This window comes from Bos javanicus, chromosome 25, assembly GCF_032452875.1.
Source record: "Bos javanicus breed banteng chromosome 25, ARS-OSU_banteng_1.0, whole genome shotgun sequence".
Classification (NCBI taxonomy): Eukaryota; Metazoa; Chordata; class Mammalia; order Artiodactyla; family Bovidae; genus Bos; species Bos javanicus.
Window position 1 is genome coordinate 20,982,270 of NC_083892.1, and position 16,231 is coordinate 20,998,500.

At 45.0% G+C, this 16,231-nt stretch overlaps 1 protein-coding gene across 2 annotated transcripts in view; it reads left to right on the top strand.

The window, feature by feature from the left end:
- Window positions 1–16,231, top strand: part of SCNN1B (sodium channel epithelial 1 subunit beta) — a 72,674-nt gene that overhangs the window by 34,777 nt on the left and 21,666 nt on the right. For both annotated transcript variants that reach the window (XM_061401416.1, XM_061401417.1), the window contains exon 2: window positions 13,753–14,071. In XM_061401416.1, the coding sequence (XP_061257400.1) occupies window positions 13,761–14,071 (311 nt within the window). In that variant the 5' untranslated portion in view covers window positions 13,753–13,760. The remainder of the gene's footprint in view (window positions 1–13,752; window positions 14,072–16,231) is intronic.

The window sequence follows — 16,231 nt, forward strand, 5'->3', positions numbered from 1 at the left end:
ACCCCCCACACCACCCGAGACACCTCCCCAAAGTGTGGGGCAGCGACCCCCCAAAGGACATCTCCACAGGGTGCGGGAGTGTGGTCACTGCCTCAACACCATAGCAGAGGAGATCGAGGACTCAGACGTGACCTCAGCACAACAGAACCATAAATTCTTAGCATTTCAGGGCTAGAATGAACATGAAAGTGCTTCTAAATCAGGGCCTTCCAACTTCTCATGGAACATAGAGAATGAACATGTTTGTATCCAGCACAAAGGTAAAGGGCCGGGGCGTCTTCTGCCCGCTGGTGATGGGGGTGGATACTCCTGCAGCTCCGGGCCAGACCCATCATTCAAAGACCAAGAACGTCAACACTTCAGCTCACCTGAAGCACTCACTCCAGGCACACCTGTCAGAACTGCTCTAGTCCAGCCTTTTTCTGCACCCAAATCCCGTAATAAGCCTGTTCTTTCTTGCTTTGCTCCCATAGCTCTTGTGGTCAGCAGCTGGCACCCCATCCACCCTCCAGCAGCTTTTCACTCTGGAGGTTAGGTTGTTTCTAGTTTGAGGGTATTACAGTGTTGCAATCGCTGTCCTTCGTGTGTATATGTGCATGCATGCACACACATGCACACACGCACGTGAGCACCCATGCATATAAGCGCATAGAGACACCTACACAGGAAGTGCAACTGGTATGTCCTGGCTATCACATTTTAAATGTAATAGAGACTGCCAGCCTACTCGCTAGTGACTGCGCCAGCTTAGGCCCCATCGGCCTGTAGGCTTAGTCAATACCTGGTATTATGAAACACTTACATCTTTGTGAATGCAGTGGTGCCATATTGACTTTTTTTTTTTATGCTTAACTCCAATTAGCATAAATTTTAAAATTGCTTCTTTAAATTTTTTTTCTCCCTCCTGGGAGCATGTAGGGTACACAAAGTTAGGGGTTTCTTACTGTTTGTTTACTGATGGATTCTGGATGCCTAGAACAGTGCTAAGCACATAGTAGGTGCTTAATAAATATTTCCTGACTGAATAAATGAACAGATTAGACGTTGATATGATCCAAAATATCAGTTTAGTTCAGTTCAGTTGCTCAGTCGTGTCCAGCTCTTTGTGATCCCATGGACTACAGCACACCAGGCTTCCCTGTCCATCACCAACTCCCTGAGCTTGCTCAAACTCATGTCCATAGAGTCAGTGATGCCATCCAACCCTCTCATCCTCTGTCATCCCCTTCTGCTTCTGCCTTCAGTCTCGTCTAGCTTCAGGGTCTTTCCCAATGAGTCAGTTCTTCACATCAGGTGGCCAAAGTATTGGAGCTTCAGCTTCCGCATCAGTCCTTCCAATGAATATTCAGGACTGATTTCCTGTAGGATTGACACGTTTGATCTCCTTGCAGTCCAAGGGACTCTCAAGAGCCTTCTCCAACACCACAGTTCAAAAGCATCAATTCTTCAGTGCTCAGCTTTCTTTGTAGTCCAACTCTCATATCCATACATGACTACCGGAAAAACCATTTGCCAACGAACCTTTGTTGTCAAAGTAATGTCTCTGCTTTTTAATGTGCTGTCTAGGTTGTTCATGGCTTTTCTTCCAAGGAGCAAGCATCTTTTAATTTCATGGCTGCAGTAACTATCTGCAGTGATTTTGGAGCCCAAGAAAATAAAGTCTGTCACTGTTTACATTGTTTCCCCATCATTTGTCATGAAGTGATGGGACTGGATGCCATGATCTTAGTTTTTTGAATGTTGAGTTTTATAAAAGGTGCCAAAGAAGTAACTCAAATTTATTTAATTTTATTTATTTTTAATGGTGGAAAGTTGCTTTACAATTTTGTGTTGATTTCTGCTGTACAACTCGAATCAGTCATAATCATACACACACACACACACACACACACACACACACACACATATATATATATATATATCCCTTCCCTGCTGAGCCTCCTCCCCCTTCCCCCACCCCACCCCTCTAGATCATCCCAGAATTCCAGACTGGGCTCCCTGTGTTAGCAACTCCCCACTAACTATTTCACACAGGATAGTGTATATATGTCAATGCTACTTTCTCAATCAATCCCACCCTCACCTTCCCCTGCTGTGTCCATTTTTAAAAACCTCCCTCCCTGCCTGTGCCCCCAACCATGCAGTTCCCCTTCTTTTCTTTTTTTAAGTAAGTAATTTATTTAGTTTTAATTGTGCTGGTCTTCCTTGCCATGTGCGGGCTTCATCTAGTTGTGGAGAGTGGGAGCTACCCTCAGCTTGCGGTGTGCAGGCCTCTCATTGCTGGGGCCTCTCTTGTAGCAGAGCCTGGACTCTAGAGCCCACAGGCTTCAGTAGTTGCTGCACGTGGGCTCAGTAATTGTGGCCCTCGGGCTTAGGTGCCCCAGGGCATGTGGGATCTTCCCAGACCAGGGGTTGATCTGGTGTCCCCTACGTTGCAAGACAATTTCTTAACCACTGGACCACCAGGGAAGCCCCCAGTTCCCCTTCTTGAAGGCAGTTTATGTCAGGACTTTGTTGCGTGTCCCCTTGGAGGTGGGTTGCGCACACACAACTAAATATCTCTATGCTAGTTCTCTTTCTTCTACACAAATGCAGCCCTGATTTATATATGGTTCTTTCCTTTCTTATCTCTCACTTAATGATAGACCTTGGCAGCATTCCCCATCTCTGAGCAGCTCAAATAAGACCATTGCATCCTTCTCTCCTGGAGGACTGGAGGGGCCACATTTTTTTTTTATTGAAGTACAGTCGACTTACATTATTAGACTAGGTTCAAGTATACAGCATAGTGATTCAATATTTTTATAGATTATACTTCATATAAAGCTATTATAAAATATTGGCTATGTTCCCATCCTTGTATCTTATCTATTTTATATCTAGTAGTTTGTTCCTGTTAATCCTCTTCCCCTCTCTTAGCCCTCCCTCTTTTCTACCCCCACCCCCACCCACAGCTCCCCCCACCCCATCCCACCCACTGTTATAAGGTTTTATCTTATCAACCACACTGCTTTATTTGGCTTTATGGAAGGACCCCTAGAGGCCTGTGAACTACAGCCTTGGGTGAAGGAGGTCCAGAGGAGACAGCCTATTGCTATATTGCAGACTTTCCCAGCACCCACCAGAACAGAAGCAAGAGCTCCCATCAAGCGTGTGGTAAGAGGTGCCTAGAAGGCAGGTGACCGAGCTTTATTTCCAGATCTGCCTGACTCACTGTGACCATAAGTGCCTCTGTACTCTGGCTACCTTCTCGGTGAAATGGGCATAATTCTGGCTACCCCAACATACCTGAAAGACACAGGAGGAAGTGCTTGAGAGAGAGGGTGTGCTTCAAGTGAGCAGAAAACAGTCAACAGAGCATTTCCTCCAGAGTCTTAAGGAAGATGGTTTTAATCTTTAGAGTGAAAGTGAAGTCGCTCAGTTGTGTCTGACTCTTTGCGACCACATGGACTGTAGCCTACCAGGCTCCTCCATCCATGGGATTCTCCAGGCAAGAATACTGGAGTGGATTGCCATTTCCTTCTCCAGGGGATCGTCCCAACCCAGGGATCAAACCTGGGTCTCCCACATTTCAGGCAGATGCTTTACCATCTGAGCCACCAGAGAAGCCAATCTTTTGAGAAGAACCCTTTAGCATATCAAACATCCACAGGCATAGTGTTGCTTAGGATGAGGGTGAATTTTTTCAAGGAAAAAAGGTGAATTCAGATGATGTTATGTATTAAGTGACTAATGATACAAGTGCTATAGGGATTTCGTGAAATCCGTTCAGGTGGTATGCAAATGATTGACATTTGGGAAACATTGAATCAGCAGGTATTTGGGGGACAAATAATGAAATCAAACTTACAAATCCTTACATGAAAACCCAGTTTAAGGATTTCTTCTTATTTAATGCAAACATATAGGACACAGTAAATCAGGTTTTGACAAATTTTTTTCTGTAAAGGGCCAGATATAGTTAATAGTTAAGGCTTTGTGGGCCACAGACACTGCATGTTCTATTGGAGAAGGAAATGGCAACCCACTCCAGTATTCTTGCCTAGAGAATCCTGTGGACAGAGGAGCCTAGTGGGTTGCCATCTACGGGGTCACACACAGCTGGACACGGCTGAAGCGACTTAGTATGCATGCATGCATTGAAGACATAAAAAGTATTCTGAGCCTGAGAACCATACAGAAACAGGCTGGGTTTTCAACTTTACAGATCCTTGCAGAAAATTAAGGAATTTATTGAACATATAATATCTGTTAGTGCCCCTAATGTAGGTACAACAACCTGTAGGAGACCCATTTATTAATGACATTTATAAATAACATTAATGTTCTACTTACTCCCTCTTTTTTTCAGTATTATTATGAACTCATGGGTTTTTATGCATTTAATATATATTTCAGTTAATCCCATACTTTCTTTTTAAAGATGTTCAAATTGTCCCATCTTTGCCAGTAAAAAATCCCTTCAAGGAGTACTTTGACCCGCCTGAGTAGTCTTTGATGGGGTTTCCCTGATGGCTCAGTAGTAAAAAGTTCACCTGCCAATTCAGGAGACGTGGGTTTGATCCCTGGGTCGGGAAGATCCCCTGGAGAAGGAAATGGGAACCCACACCAGTATTCTTGCCTGGAGAATCCCATAGACAGGGGAGCCTGGCGGGCTACAGTCCACAGGGTCACAAAAGAATGGACACAACTTGGCGACTAAGCAGCAGCAAGTAGTCTTTGATAGCTTCCTTTGTTTTCTGGTACGGTAAGAGATCTCAGGCTCATCTTGTACATTTCTTGCATCAAAACTCGTATCAGCAGTTTTTGTAAGAAGCCTTGGTTCATTTTAGTCGAGAATGGTATTTAGAGGCCAAAATCTAGGTGTCTGGAATGGGCACATTTGCATTTATGAACAAAAATGACATCCAGGGAATGTCCTGTCCTGGTCCTTGGAGCAATTCCAACTGCCCCCCTAAAACTCTCCTTCACCCTCTCCAGCCTGGTACAGTAAGCCCCATCAATTGCTCTGACCTGGCTAAGTCCTCAAGAACAAAAGAGTCAGTCATGCCCTGGAGCTAACGAGGCAGAAACATGAAAGATTTTTTCAATATCCAGAGTCCAGTCCATTTTCAGGTTAACCTTCAATTAACTATAAAAATCCAGCTACCCAGAACTCTTATTCCCTGATAATCTTGGATAATTGAGGTTTTGCTGAAAAATTAAGTACAGGGGATTTTAATGATAGCATCTGACCTACAATTTATAGGGGTCACAGAGTCAGATGTCCACATAAGCCAAGGCAGGGAGTTAAAAAAAGAGTGAAGTGAGCTGAGCTGAATATAAGAAAATAGAAAAATGGGGAGAATTGGAGTGAACTGGGGAGTACAGGCTAAGGAGGATTTTTCTAGAAGAAACTGCCATGTGGGGACAATTATCAAATCTTTCCGATTTTTTAAAAGTTGAAGAAAATCTTTATTTTTTAAAAATGTGAACTTGCATGATTTTGAGATGGCATGGATTTAAATGTTTTGTTAAAACTTTATTTAGATGTAATTTACAGACAAAATACTTCCATTTCAAGTATAGCATTTGATGCTGCTGCTGCTGCTGCTAAATCGCTTCAGTCGTGTCCGACTCTGTGCAACCCCATAGACGGCAGCCCACCAGGCTCCCCTGTCCCTGGGATTCTCCAGGCAAGAACGCTGGAGTGGGTTGCCATTGCCTTCTCCAGTGCATGAAAGTGAAAAGTGAAAGGGAAGTTGCTCAGTCGTGTCTGACTCTTAGCGACCCCATGGACTGCAGCCCACCAGTCTCCTCCCCCGCCATGGGATTTTCCAGGCAAGAGTACTGGAGTGGGGTGCCATTGCCTTCTCCAAGCATTTGATGAGTTATTACAAATGCATACATCTAATTAACCACCATCTCACTCAAGATATAGAATACTTGCTTCGCCTCCAAAAGTCTCCCTGGTTTACACTTTGGGTGGATCCACTATTCATATCAGGCCCAGAAAATCACTGTTCTGCTTTCTATCACTGTAGATTAGTTGTGTCTTTTCCAGGGCTTCATATAAATAGAATTGTATGGTATGTACCCTTTTTGTGTCTAGCTTCTTTTTCTCAGCATAATAGCTTTTTTAAAAAATATCCATCCATGTCATGGTAGGTATCAGTAGTTGGTTCCTTTTATTACTGAATAGTATTGCATTGTATGGATATGAAACAGTTTATTCACTCACCTGTTGGTAGACAGTTGCTTGTTTCCAGTTTGGGGTTATTAATGAATAAGGCTGCTATTATTAATGAACAAGGCTGCTGTGAGTATATATGTGCACATCATTGTGTGAGCCTATGTTTTTGGTTCTCTTGGACAAATAAGAGGGGCCCTGCAAGGTTGTATGATCAGTGCCTGTTTAACTTTATGAGAAACTGCCAAAGTTTTCCAGAGTGACTGTACCATTTTGCATTCCAACCAGTCATGTAGGAGAGTCTGATTCCCCCACATCTTCCCTAACACTAGATACTGTCAGTCCTTCTAGTGGGTGGGAAATGGTATCCCGCTGTGGTTTTGATTTGCATTCCCCCAGTGACTAATGATGTTAGGCATCTTTTCAGGCCCTTATGAGCCATTCATATATCTTCTTTTATGAAAGGTTTTTTAAAAATCTTTTTCCCTTTTGGAGGGGAGGGGTTGTCTTATTGTGGAGTTATAGGGGTTGTTTACATATTCTGCATACAAATTCTTTGTCAGACATACAAGGATTTTCTCCCAGTGACTTACTCTTACATTTCCTTGGAAGTGTTTTGAAAAGCAGAAGAATTAATTAGTTAATAAAGGACAATTTTTTTTCTGTTATCATTCTTAATATTAGTGTTCTATCCAAAAGGTCCTTTGCCTACCCCAGGACTGCACCGATTTTTCTCTTATACTTTCTTCTGGATGTTTTACAGTTTTAGCACATGTATTTAGGTCTCAGATCCATTTCAAGTCAATCTTTAGTGTGAAGTAGGAGTTGAGATTCCTTTTTCTTGTAAAGATATCCATTCAGATCAGATCAGTCGCTCAGTCGTGTCCGACTCTGTGACCCCATGAATCGCAGCACGCCGGGCCTCCCTGTCCATCACCAACTCCCAGAGTTCACCCAGACTCATGTCCATCGAGTCAGTGCTGCCATCCAGCCATCTCATCCTCTGCCATCCCCTTCTCCTCCTGCCCCCAATCCCTCCCAGCATCAGAGTCCTTTCCAATGAGAAAAGACACCCATTATTGCAGCATATTTTGTTGAAAAGATTACCCATTCTACATGAATTACCTTGGCACCTTTGTAGGTCTATTTCTAGAGTCTATTCCGTCCCATCGACTAATACGTCTATTAGTATGCCTATCATCACACCAATATTGCACTGTTTTGATTACTGTACTTTATAGTAAGTTAAGGCCTTCAACTTTGTTCTTTTTCAAAAGTTTTTTTTTTTTTTCTATTTTAGTGTTTTTACTTTTCCATGTAATGTTTGGAATGACTTGTCAATTTCTACATAATGTCTGCTGGGATTTTGATTTAAATTGAATTAATTCTAGAGATTGATTTGAGGTTAACTGACATCAATATTGAGACTTCTGATCCATGAATATCTCCACTTATTGAGGTTTTCTTTATTTTTTATTTCTGAAAATTTCTTTATTTTTAATTAGAAGATAATTGCTTTACAATATTGTGTTGGTTTCTGTCATACAGCAACATGAATCAGCCATAAGTATACATATGTCCCCTCCCACTTTAAACCTCCCTCCCACCTCCCAATAAGTTTTCTTTAAATTAAATTAAAAAAAAAAAAAAACACTAAGGCCACTGAGACAGTTAAATAGGGTAAAGAATAGTCTTGGTGTTGGCGTAAGTGGTATCCTCATTTGAAAGAATGAAACTGAACCCCTACCTCACACCATACACAAAAATTAATTCAAACTGGGTCAAAGACCTCAAAGTAAGATCTAAAACTATAAAACTCTTAGAATAAATCATAGGAATGATTCTTTATGACCTTGAGTTAGGCAATGAATTCTTAGATACCACACCAAAGCATAAACAATAAAGGAAATATGGACAAGTTGGGCATCATGAAAATGAAAACTTTATGCTAAGTGAAAGACCAGTCACAAAATACCAGATAATATATACTTCCATTTATATGAAATGTCCAGAATAGGCAATCTATAGAGACAGAACATAGATCAGTGGTTGCCTGGAGGTGGGGTAGGGTAGAGGAAGGAGTGGGGAGTGAGTGGTGATGGGTACAGTTTCTTTCAGGGGGAGATGAAAATGTTTTAAAATATTTTGTGGTGATGGATGAACAACTCTGTGAATATACTAAAACCCACTGAATCTACACTTTAAATGGATGAGTTATATAGTATGTGAATTCTATCTCAACAAAACTGTTATTTACAAAAGGAAATTATATATTTTTAAAAATACTGTGCAGCTTCCCTGGTGGCTCTGATGATAAAGAATCCTCCTGCAATGCAGGAGACCTGGGTTCAATGCCTGGGTAGGGAAGATCCCCTGGAAGAGGGCATGGCAACCCACTCCAGTATGCTTGCCTGGAGAATCCCCATGGAAAGAGCAGCCTGGTGGGCTACAGTCCATGAGGTTGCAAAGAACTGGACACGACTGAGTGACTAAGCATGCACACATGTGCTAACATCAACAAAAACTTTTGCAAACCCAATACAGCCCGTGGGTCATCCATTTGCAACATTGAATGGAAGGCTCAGAAGAATTGACCATATTAAATAGTATCAATATTTATGTGTCTTTTGTCAAAATAATAAGTAGAAACACACACTGGGTTTCTCATTATCCATCCCCTAGGACACTGAGTCAAATCTCAAGTGCAATTTGTGTCTGAAAGTGAGCAGATGTTTTCTCTTAGAAGAAAACAGAAATGGTTGTACACAGCATCTACTGTTTCTGCATTTGCTGCCAGGAATGTTACCACAAGTTCAGGGACAATCTATAGATAATAATCTGTGACTCTTGAAGCATGACCGACTGCATCCGCTCTTCCCGAGTTCATACCTGGACCTGGTCTCCACTTGGCTTGTTTGGGTTGGTTTAAGCTGTAAGCTAATTCAAACCTTTCTACACAAGCTGTGTATACATTCCAAACACAGGCCACCTATCACCCTGGAGGTGAAATCTGACAAGAACAACATAAAGTTATTTATAGCATTTATTGATTTTAACTTGGCTAATGTCCCAGACTAGTTAGGTGATAAGACAGTACTCAACAAACTTCTGTTATTTACCTACCAGTCACAGTTCTTGTTGCATGTAATACTATTGTTTAATCAATATTTTTTAATCAATTTCTCTTTCTTTTTTTTTTAACTTACGTGTATCTATGAACCTAAAGCAAAAGCCAGTGTCTCTTGTTTATTAACAGAAGATCCCTCTTGAAAAGAAGCCCAGTGATACACGTGTCTCTTTCAATTCTGGTTTCCTCAGTGTGTATGCCCAGCAGTGGGATTGCTGGGTCATAAGGCAGTTCTATTTCCAGTTTTTTAAGGAATCTCCACACTGTTCTCCATAGTGGCTGTACTAGTTTGCATTCCCACCAACAGTGTAAGAGGGTTTCCTTTTCTCCACACCCTCTCCAGCATTTATTGCTTGTAGACTTCTGGATCACAGCCATTCTGACTGGCGTGAAATGGTACCTCATTGTGGTTTTGATTTGCATTTCTCTGATAATGAGTGATGTTGTACCCCAGTGTTCATTGCAGCACTGTTCATAATAGCCAGGACATGGAAGCAACCTAGATGTCCATCAGCAGATGAATGGATAAGAAAGCTGTGGTACATATACACAATGGAGTATTACTCAGCCATTAAAAAGAATACATTTGAATCAGTTCTAATGAGGTGGATGAAACTGGAACCTATTATACAGAGTAAAGTAAGCCAGAAAGAAAAACACCAATACAGTATACTAACACATATATATGGAATTTAGAAAGATGGTAATGATAACCCTGTATGCGAGACAGCAAAAGAGACACAGATGTATAGAACAGTCTTTTGGACTCTGTGGGAGAGGGAGAGGGTGGGATGATTTGGGAAAATGGCATTGAAACATGTATAATATCATATAAGAAACAAATCGCCAGTCCAGGTTCGATGCAGGATGCAGGATGCTTGGGGCTGGTGCACTGGGATGACCCAGAGGGATGGTACGGGGAGGGAGGCAGGAGGGGGGTTCAGGATTGGGAACACGTGGACACCTGTGGCAGATTCATGTTGATCTATGGCAAAACCGATACAATATTGTACAGTAATTAGCCTCCAATTAAAATAAATAAATTTAAATTAAAAAAAAAAAGGCCCAGTGAAAACAGAAGGTTGTTGATACCAGATACATTTGCCTGAGATATCTCCAGGAGATAGCGGAGGACACAGGAGCCTAGCAGCCACAGTCCATGGGGTGGTAAAGAGTAGGACACGACTTAGCGACTCAACAACAACCATTGCCGGACAAGGCTCTGAGCTTGAGGTCTCATTGTTAAACTGGGAGATTAGAGGGGCTTAGATGGATGGGCTTCCCTGGTGGCTCAGATGGTAAAGAATCTGCCTGCAATGCGGGAGACCCAGGTTCGATCCCTGGGTCGGGAAAATCCCCTGGAGAAGGGAATGGCAACCCACTCCAGTATTCTTGCTTGAAGAATTCCATGGACAGAAGAGCCTGGTGGGCTTCAGTCCATGGGGACACAAAGAGTTGGACACTACTGAGCAACTAACACTTTCACTTTCAGACGGATGTTAGGGACCTAAGACTTTCTTCTTGACCGAATCAGAATGGTTAAAGGAGAATGCACGAGAGTAGATATCAGAGAGACCCTGGATCAATTTCTTCCACAATTTTTTCTTGGAGCCTAATGTATTCTTCAGCTCTTGGGCCTTGGGGTGCTAGACCATACAAGACAGACGAAGCCCCAAGTCTTTCCAGGTTTAGGGTTGTGGATTATAATATACAGGAATGAAGTAACATAAGAAGCACACTGCAGTGCCTGGATCATGGTAAATACTCAGTACTTTGATGTTGTTCTCGTAGTTGCTGTTATAATTATTATTACTTTATTATGCCAGAGCAGGGAATGGGCTCTCTGGGAAAAAGAGGGGTTGGGTTAGTCTGTGAACATCTGTCCTCAAGCCATGATGGCCTTGAGAGGCACATGGAGCTTTAATCCCATCAGAGAGCAGAGACGGTGGGGTTAGCGAGTACAGCCCTTAGTGCCTTGGCCGGGAAGGTGAGGAGTGTTACTGTGTCAGAAAATTAGGTCAGCAGTGAGCATGCTTGGGTAAGTTTAAGATCTCTGTTTAGATATCAAGGTATGGCATCATTGATTTCAATATTCAGTGGTGTCCCAGGCATTGTGCTGGGCTTGTCGGGAATACAGCGTTGCTACCCTCGGGGGGCTTATGACGTCACGAGAGTGACGAGCCACAGGACAAGTAAGTATGACACAGAGTAGAATGAGGAGAATTTCTTTCTCGATTGGTTGCAGATGACAGACATCCAGTTTGTATTAGCATGAGTAAGAGCACTTACTGGTTCCCATATCTGCTGAGTCCAGGAATAAATGCCTTCAGCAGTGGCTGGATCCAGGTGTTCAAATGATGATGTCAGAAATCTCAGTCTCATGGCTCTGCTTTCCTCTGTGTTGGCTTTCTTTTCAGGCAGTCTCCCCATTTGTGATGCCAAATACCACCAGCTTAGTAGTCTTAGCTAAAAGGGAGGCTGCTGCCTTAGTTGGATGCATGTGGGCCCAGTCACTTCAGTTGTGTCTGACTCTTTGTGACCCCATGGACTGTAGCCCAAGAGGCTCCCCTGTCTGTGGGGAGGATTCTTCAGGCAGGAATACTAGAGTGGGTTGCCATGCCCTCTTCTAGGGGGTCTCCCTGACTCAGGGACTGACTTCACGTCTCCTTTATCTCCTGCATTGCAGACAGATTCTTTACCCACTGAGCCACCTGGCAAGCCCACACTTCCTCAGTTACTCCAGTATAAAGTAACAGAACTGAATTCCAATGGTCCGAACTAGGGTCCTGCGAGACCCCTGCCCCAGAGCTAGGCATGGTGGCCTGGCCACCCACACCCACTGAGCCTGGGGGAGGGGTTCATATGGGAACATCAGAGCTGGGGGAGGGGGTTCTGGGAAGCAGGCACCGCCCTGCCCACTGCAGAGCCCCCAGAGAGACAGAGGCTCTGAGAGGAAGGCAGGGGTCATTCCAGCCAGGGAGTCAGGACAACTTCACAAAGGAAGTTTGGCCTACTGGGGCTCCAGGGATAGGGCTGGGGTGCTCCTGCAGTAGGTTCCAGCTCTGTATCTGGAGCGAAGGAAGGAGGAAGCAGGTATTTCCTGAGACGCCATCATCTGCCAGGCTCTTTGACAAGTTTCTTGGTTAACATCCCAAGAACCCTGTCTGCTCACGCAGGTGGGAAATAGTCTCAGAAGGTTTCCCATTGCTGGATGAACCTCAGCTAGCACCCAGGGCTCCTGGACCACCCTCACCCACTCCCGTCCGTCTCCACCAAGCAGCTGGGTGGGCGATCTCTTCACACTGCAGAATTGACAGCGTCTCACCTCCGCTGAAACCCCGATCCTCAGCCTGGCCTACAAGGCCTTGCCCGCTTCCCCCCACCACTTCTCTCCTGCCCTCCCCTTCAACTCCTCCAAGAACTCACTTCCAGATTTAGGAGGAGTGATATTTATTTGTAAAAATGGTAGCTGACGCTTAGGTGCCAGGCCTTAATAGACACTCTGTATTTTCATTCATTTCAGTCTTCACGGCAACCCTGTGAGGTGGGGACCGTTATTATCTCCATTTTATAAGACGAGGAAACTGAGCCACTGAGACAGTGATTTGCTCAAAGTCACCCAGCTAGAAAGTAGCAGAGCCGAGATTCAAAGCCAGGCATTTTGCTCCAGAGTCCTCATTCTTAACCACCGCCGTCTCCTGCCTCTGGGCACTCAGGGTCCCTATCCTTCCTGTCACATTTCCTAACTACTCATTCTGATGGGCTATATGATTGATGTCTGTCTCAGCACTAACAGCTGCTGTAGAGGTAGCCAACATACTGAGCACTTAGTCTGTGCTGGGCACTGTATTTAGCACCTTTTAGGCATTAGTCAATTTCACCCTCTCACAATTGTGCAAAAACTAGGTACAGTTGTCCCTGTTTTGCAGACGGAGAACCTAAGAAGTTGGGAGTTTAAGTAACTTGTCCACTAAGCTGGAAATTCCCAGAGGGAAGAAACCATGTCCATTTTGCTCATCATTGAGTTCAGAGGGGCTAATTAAGTGTCTGGCATACAGTAGGCACTTAATAAAGGTTTTGGGGTGGGCCTAGTGGTAAAGAACTCACCTACCAATGCAGGAGTTGTAAGAGATTCAGGTTGGATCCCTGGGTTGGGAAAATCCCCTAGGGGAGGCCATGGCAAGCCACTCCAGTATTCTTGCCTGGAGAATCCCATGGACAGAAGAGCCTGGTGGGCTACAATCCATAGGGTCACACCAAATCGGACATGACTTTAGTGACTTAGCACCCAGATGGCTGGATGATAAATGGCAAGATGGAAGGGAGGGAGGTGGGGAGGAATGGAAAGAGGGCCAGCCTGCCTGTCTCCAGTGCGCATGCCCTGGTCACAACTGGGAGATCCTGGGATGTGAGGCTGGCGTGGTATCTGACGTGGCTCTCTCGGCTGTCTCTGCAGGAGCCACGATGCACGTGAAGAAGTACCTGCTCAAGGGCCTGCATCGGCTGCAGAAGGGCCCCGGCTACACATACAAGGAGCTGCTGGTGTGGTACTGTGACAACACCAACACCCATGGCCCCAAGCGCATCATCTGCGAGGGGCCCAAGAAGAAGGCCATGTGGTTCGTGCTCACCTTGCTCTTCACCTCCCTCGTCTGCTGGCAGTGGGGCCTCTTCATCAAGACCTACCTGAACTGGGAGGTCAGCGTCTCCCTCTCCATCGGCTTCAAGACCATGGACTTCCCCGCGGTCACCATCTGCAACGCCAGCCCCTTCCAGTAGGTGGTCCCTGGAGCACGGCTGGTCTCAGCGGGGCTGCTTCCCTTCATTTTCCTTCCTTCCAGCTTTCCTTCCTTCTTTCCCATTTCCTCCTTTCTCTCTCTCTCTCTGTCTCTTTCCCTCTGTGCAGCAAGTAAGATTCAAAATTCATAAATCTCCTGAGCTTAAAAAGAACCTCCAAAAATACCTGGTAGTGCCTTCACACTAGTGCTTATTTATTGATTCAGTGTGTATTTATTGAGCACCTACAATTGCCACCTACTACTGGGGCTTCCCTTGTGGCCCAGATGGTAAAGAATCCACCTGCAAGGCAGGTTTGATCCCTTGGTCGGGAAGAACTCCTGGAGAAGGGAATGGCTTACCCACTCCAGTATTCTTGCCTGGAGAATTGCATGGACAGAGAAGCCTGGCAGGCGGTGGTCCACAGGATCATAAAGAGTAGGACACAACTGAGCAACTAACACACTACTATTGCCAGGCACCGTTATGGGGCACCAGAAATGCATCAGTAACTAAAACAAAGTTCCTCCTGTCCTCATCACAGCCTCCCAGCGAAAACAGAAATTCATCTTTTCTACCATAAACATTGAAATCATTCTCATTGTGAGGATTAAACTGGACCTGTATCCAGGGTTTAGTGCCCTCTCCTACAGGAAGCCCTCCAGCCATCTATAGCAACCATGCATTGAGTGCATTTCATAATATTGCCTAAATGCCAGGCAATATGTTGAGTGTTCTTTGGATAATTCATGTCATTCTAATCCACACAACCACTCTGGGGTGGGGGTTGGGGGGCACTACTCTAGTAGCCCCAGTTCACAGGTCAGGAAATGGAGATTCAGAGTGGTGAGGGAACTTGCCCAGAGACACTCAGTGAGCAACTGTGGAATTTGAATCTAGGTCTTATCTGACTCCAGAGCTGCCACTGTTTAACCACTGGATGGCAAGGCAGACACCCAAGGAGACCCAGCCTAGTCGGTTTAGGAAAGGCAGGGGGTCACAGAAAAATGCCCCAGGAAATGAGTAGACACTAGCCGGGTGGAATGAAGAGAGTGCTCCAAGTGGAGGACATAGCACATGCAAAGGTCCTGGGGTGAGGCAGAGCCTGGTGCATTCAAGGGGTTGAAAAATGAGCCAGCATGTCTGAGTCACAGAAAGCGTTCTCGTCCAAAAGGAGGTCCTGGAAGAAATCATACTTCCTGTTTACATTTCCAGTTATCAGAAAGTCACCTCATTCTGGTCATAGGGCTGTTCTTCCTTGCTTGGGTGGGTCTTTGAAGCTACTCAAGAAAACTCTTAATAATTATAATAACACATCCTGCTTATAAGCATCACCCTATTGAATCCTCCAAAAATCCTCTAGGGTAAATGTTTTAATCTCCCACTATTTCACAGATGAGAGAAGAGAGCCTCAGAGAGGTTAACCTACCCACGGTCACACAGATGTTAAGTGGCATGCTGTGCTGGGTTTGGTCACTCAGTCCCGACTCTTTGCGACCCCATGGACTGTAGCCCACCAGGCTCCCCTGTCCACGGGGATTCTCCAAGCAAGAATACTGGAGTGGGTTGCCATGCCCTTCTACAGGGAATCTTCCCAACCCATGGATCAAACTCAGGTCTCCCGCATTGCAGGCAGATTCTTTAACGTCTAAGCCACCAGGGAAGCCTAAGAATACTGGAGTGTGCGTAGCCTATCTCTTCTCCAGGGGATCTTGCTGTACCAGGAATCGAACCAGGGTCTCCTGCATTGCAAGCGGATTCTTTACCAGCTGAGCTACCAGGGAAGCCCATTAAGTGGCATGCTGGAATTCAAACCCAGATCTTACCAAGCTTGACAGCAGCTGTAGACATCCAGGCTATAATAGCAGCCCCCACCCCACAGCCCAGCACATTCCCAGTCCTCCCCTCCCTGTACGCACAGAGGTGGCTGGTTTGGTGATCAGAGAACAGGTGGTGTCAGCGTCTGCAACTGATGTCAGCTCTGGCCGCTGTCCACCTTCATACCAGCACTTGGGCCTATATCTAGGGTTTAGTGCCCTCTCCTACAGGAAGTCCTCCAGCCAGAGTTGACACACACCACCCTGGAGACCACACTCTGGGCAGGATCTTGGATAAATTGGGTTCTGTAGTGACAGGGGTGCAGGGCTTGGAGCCCCCCA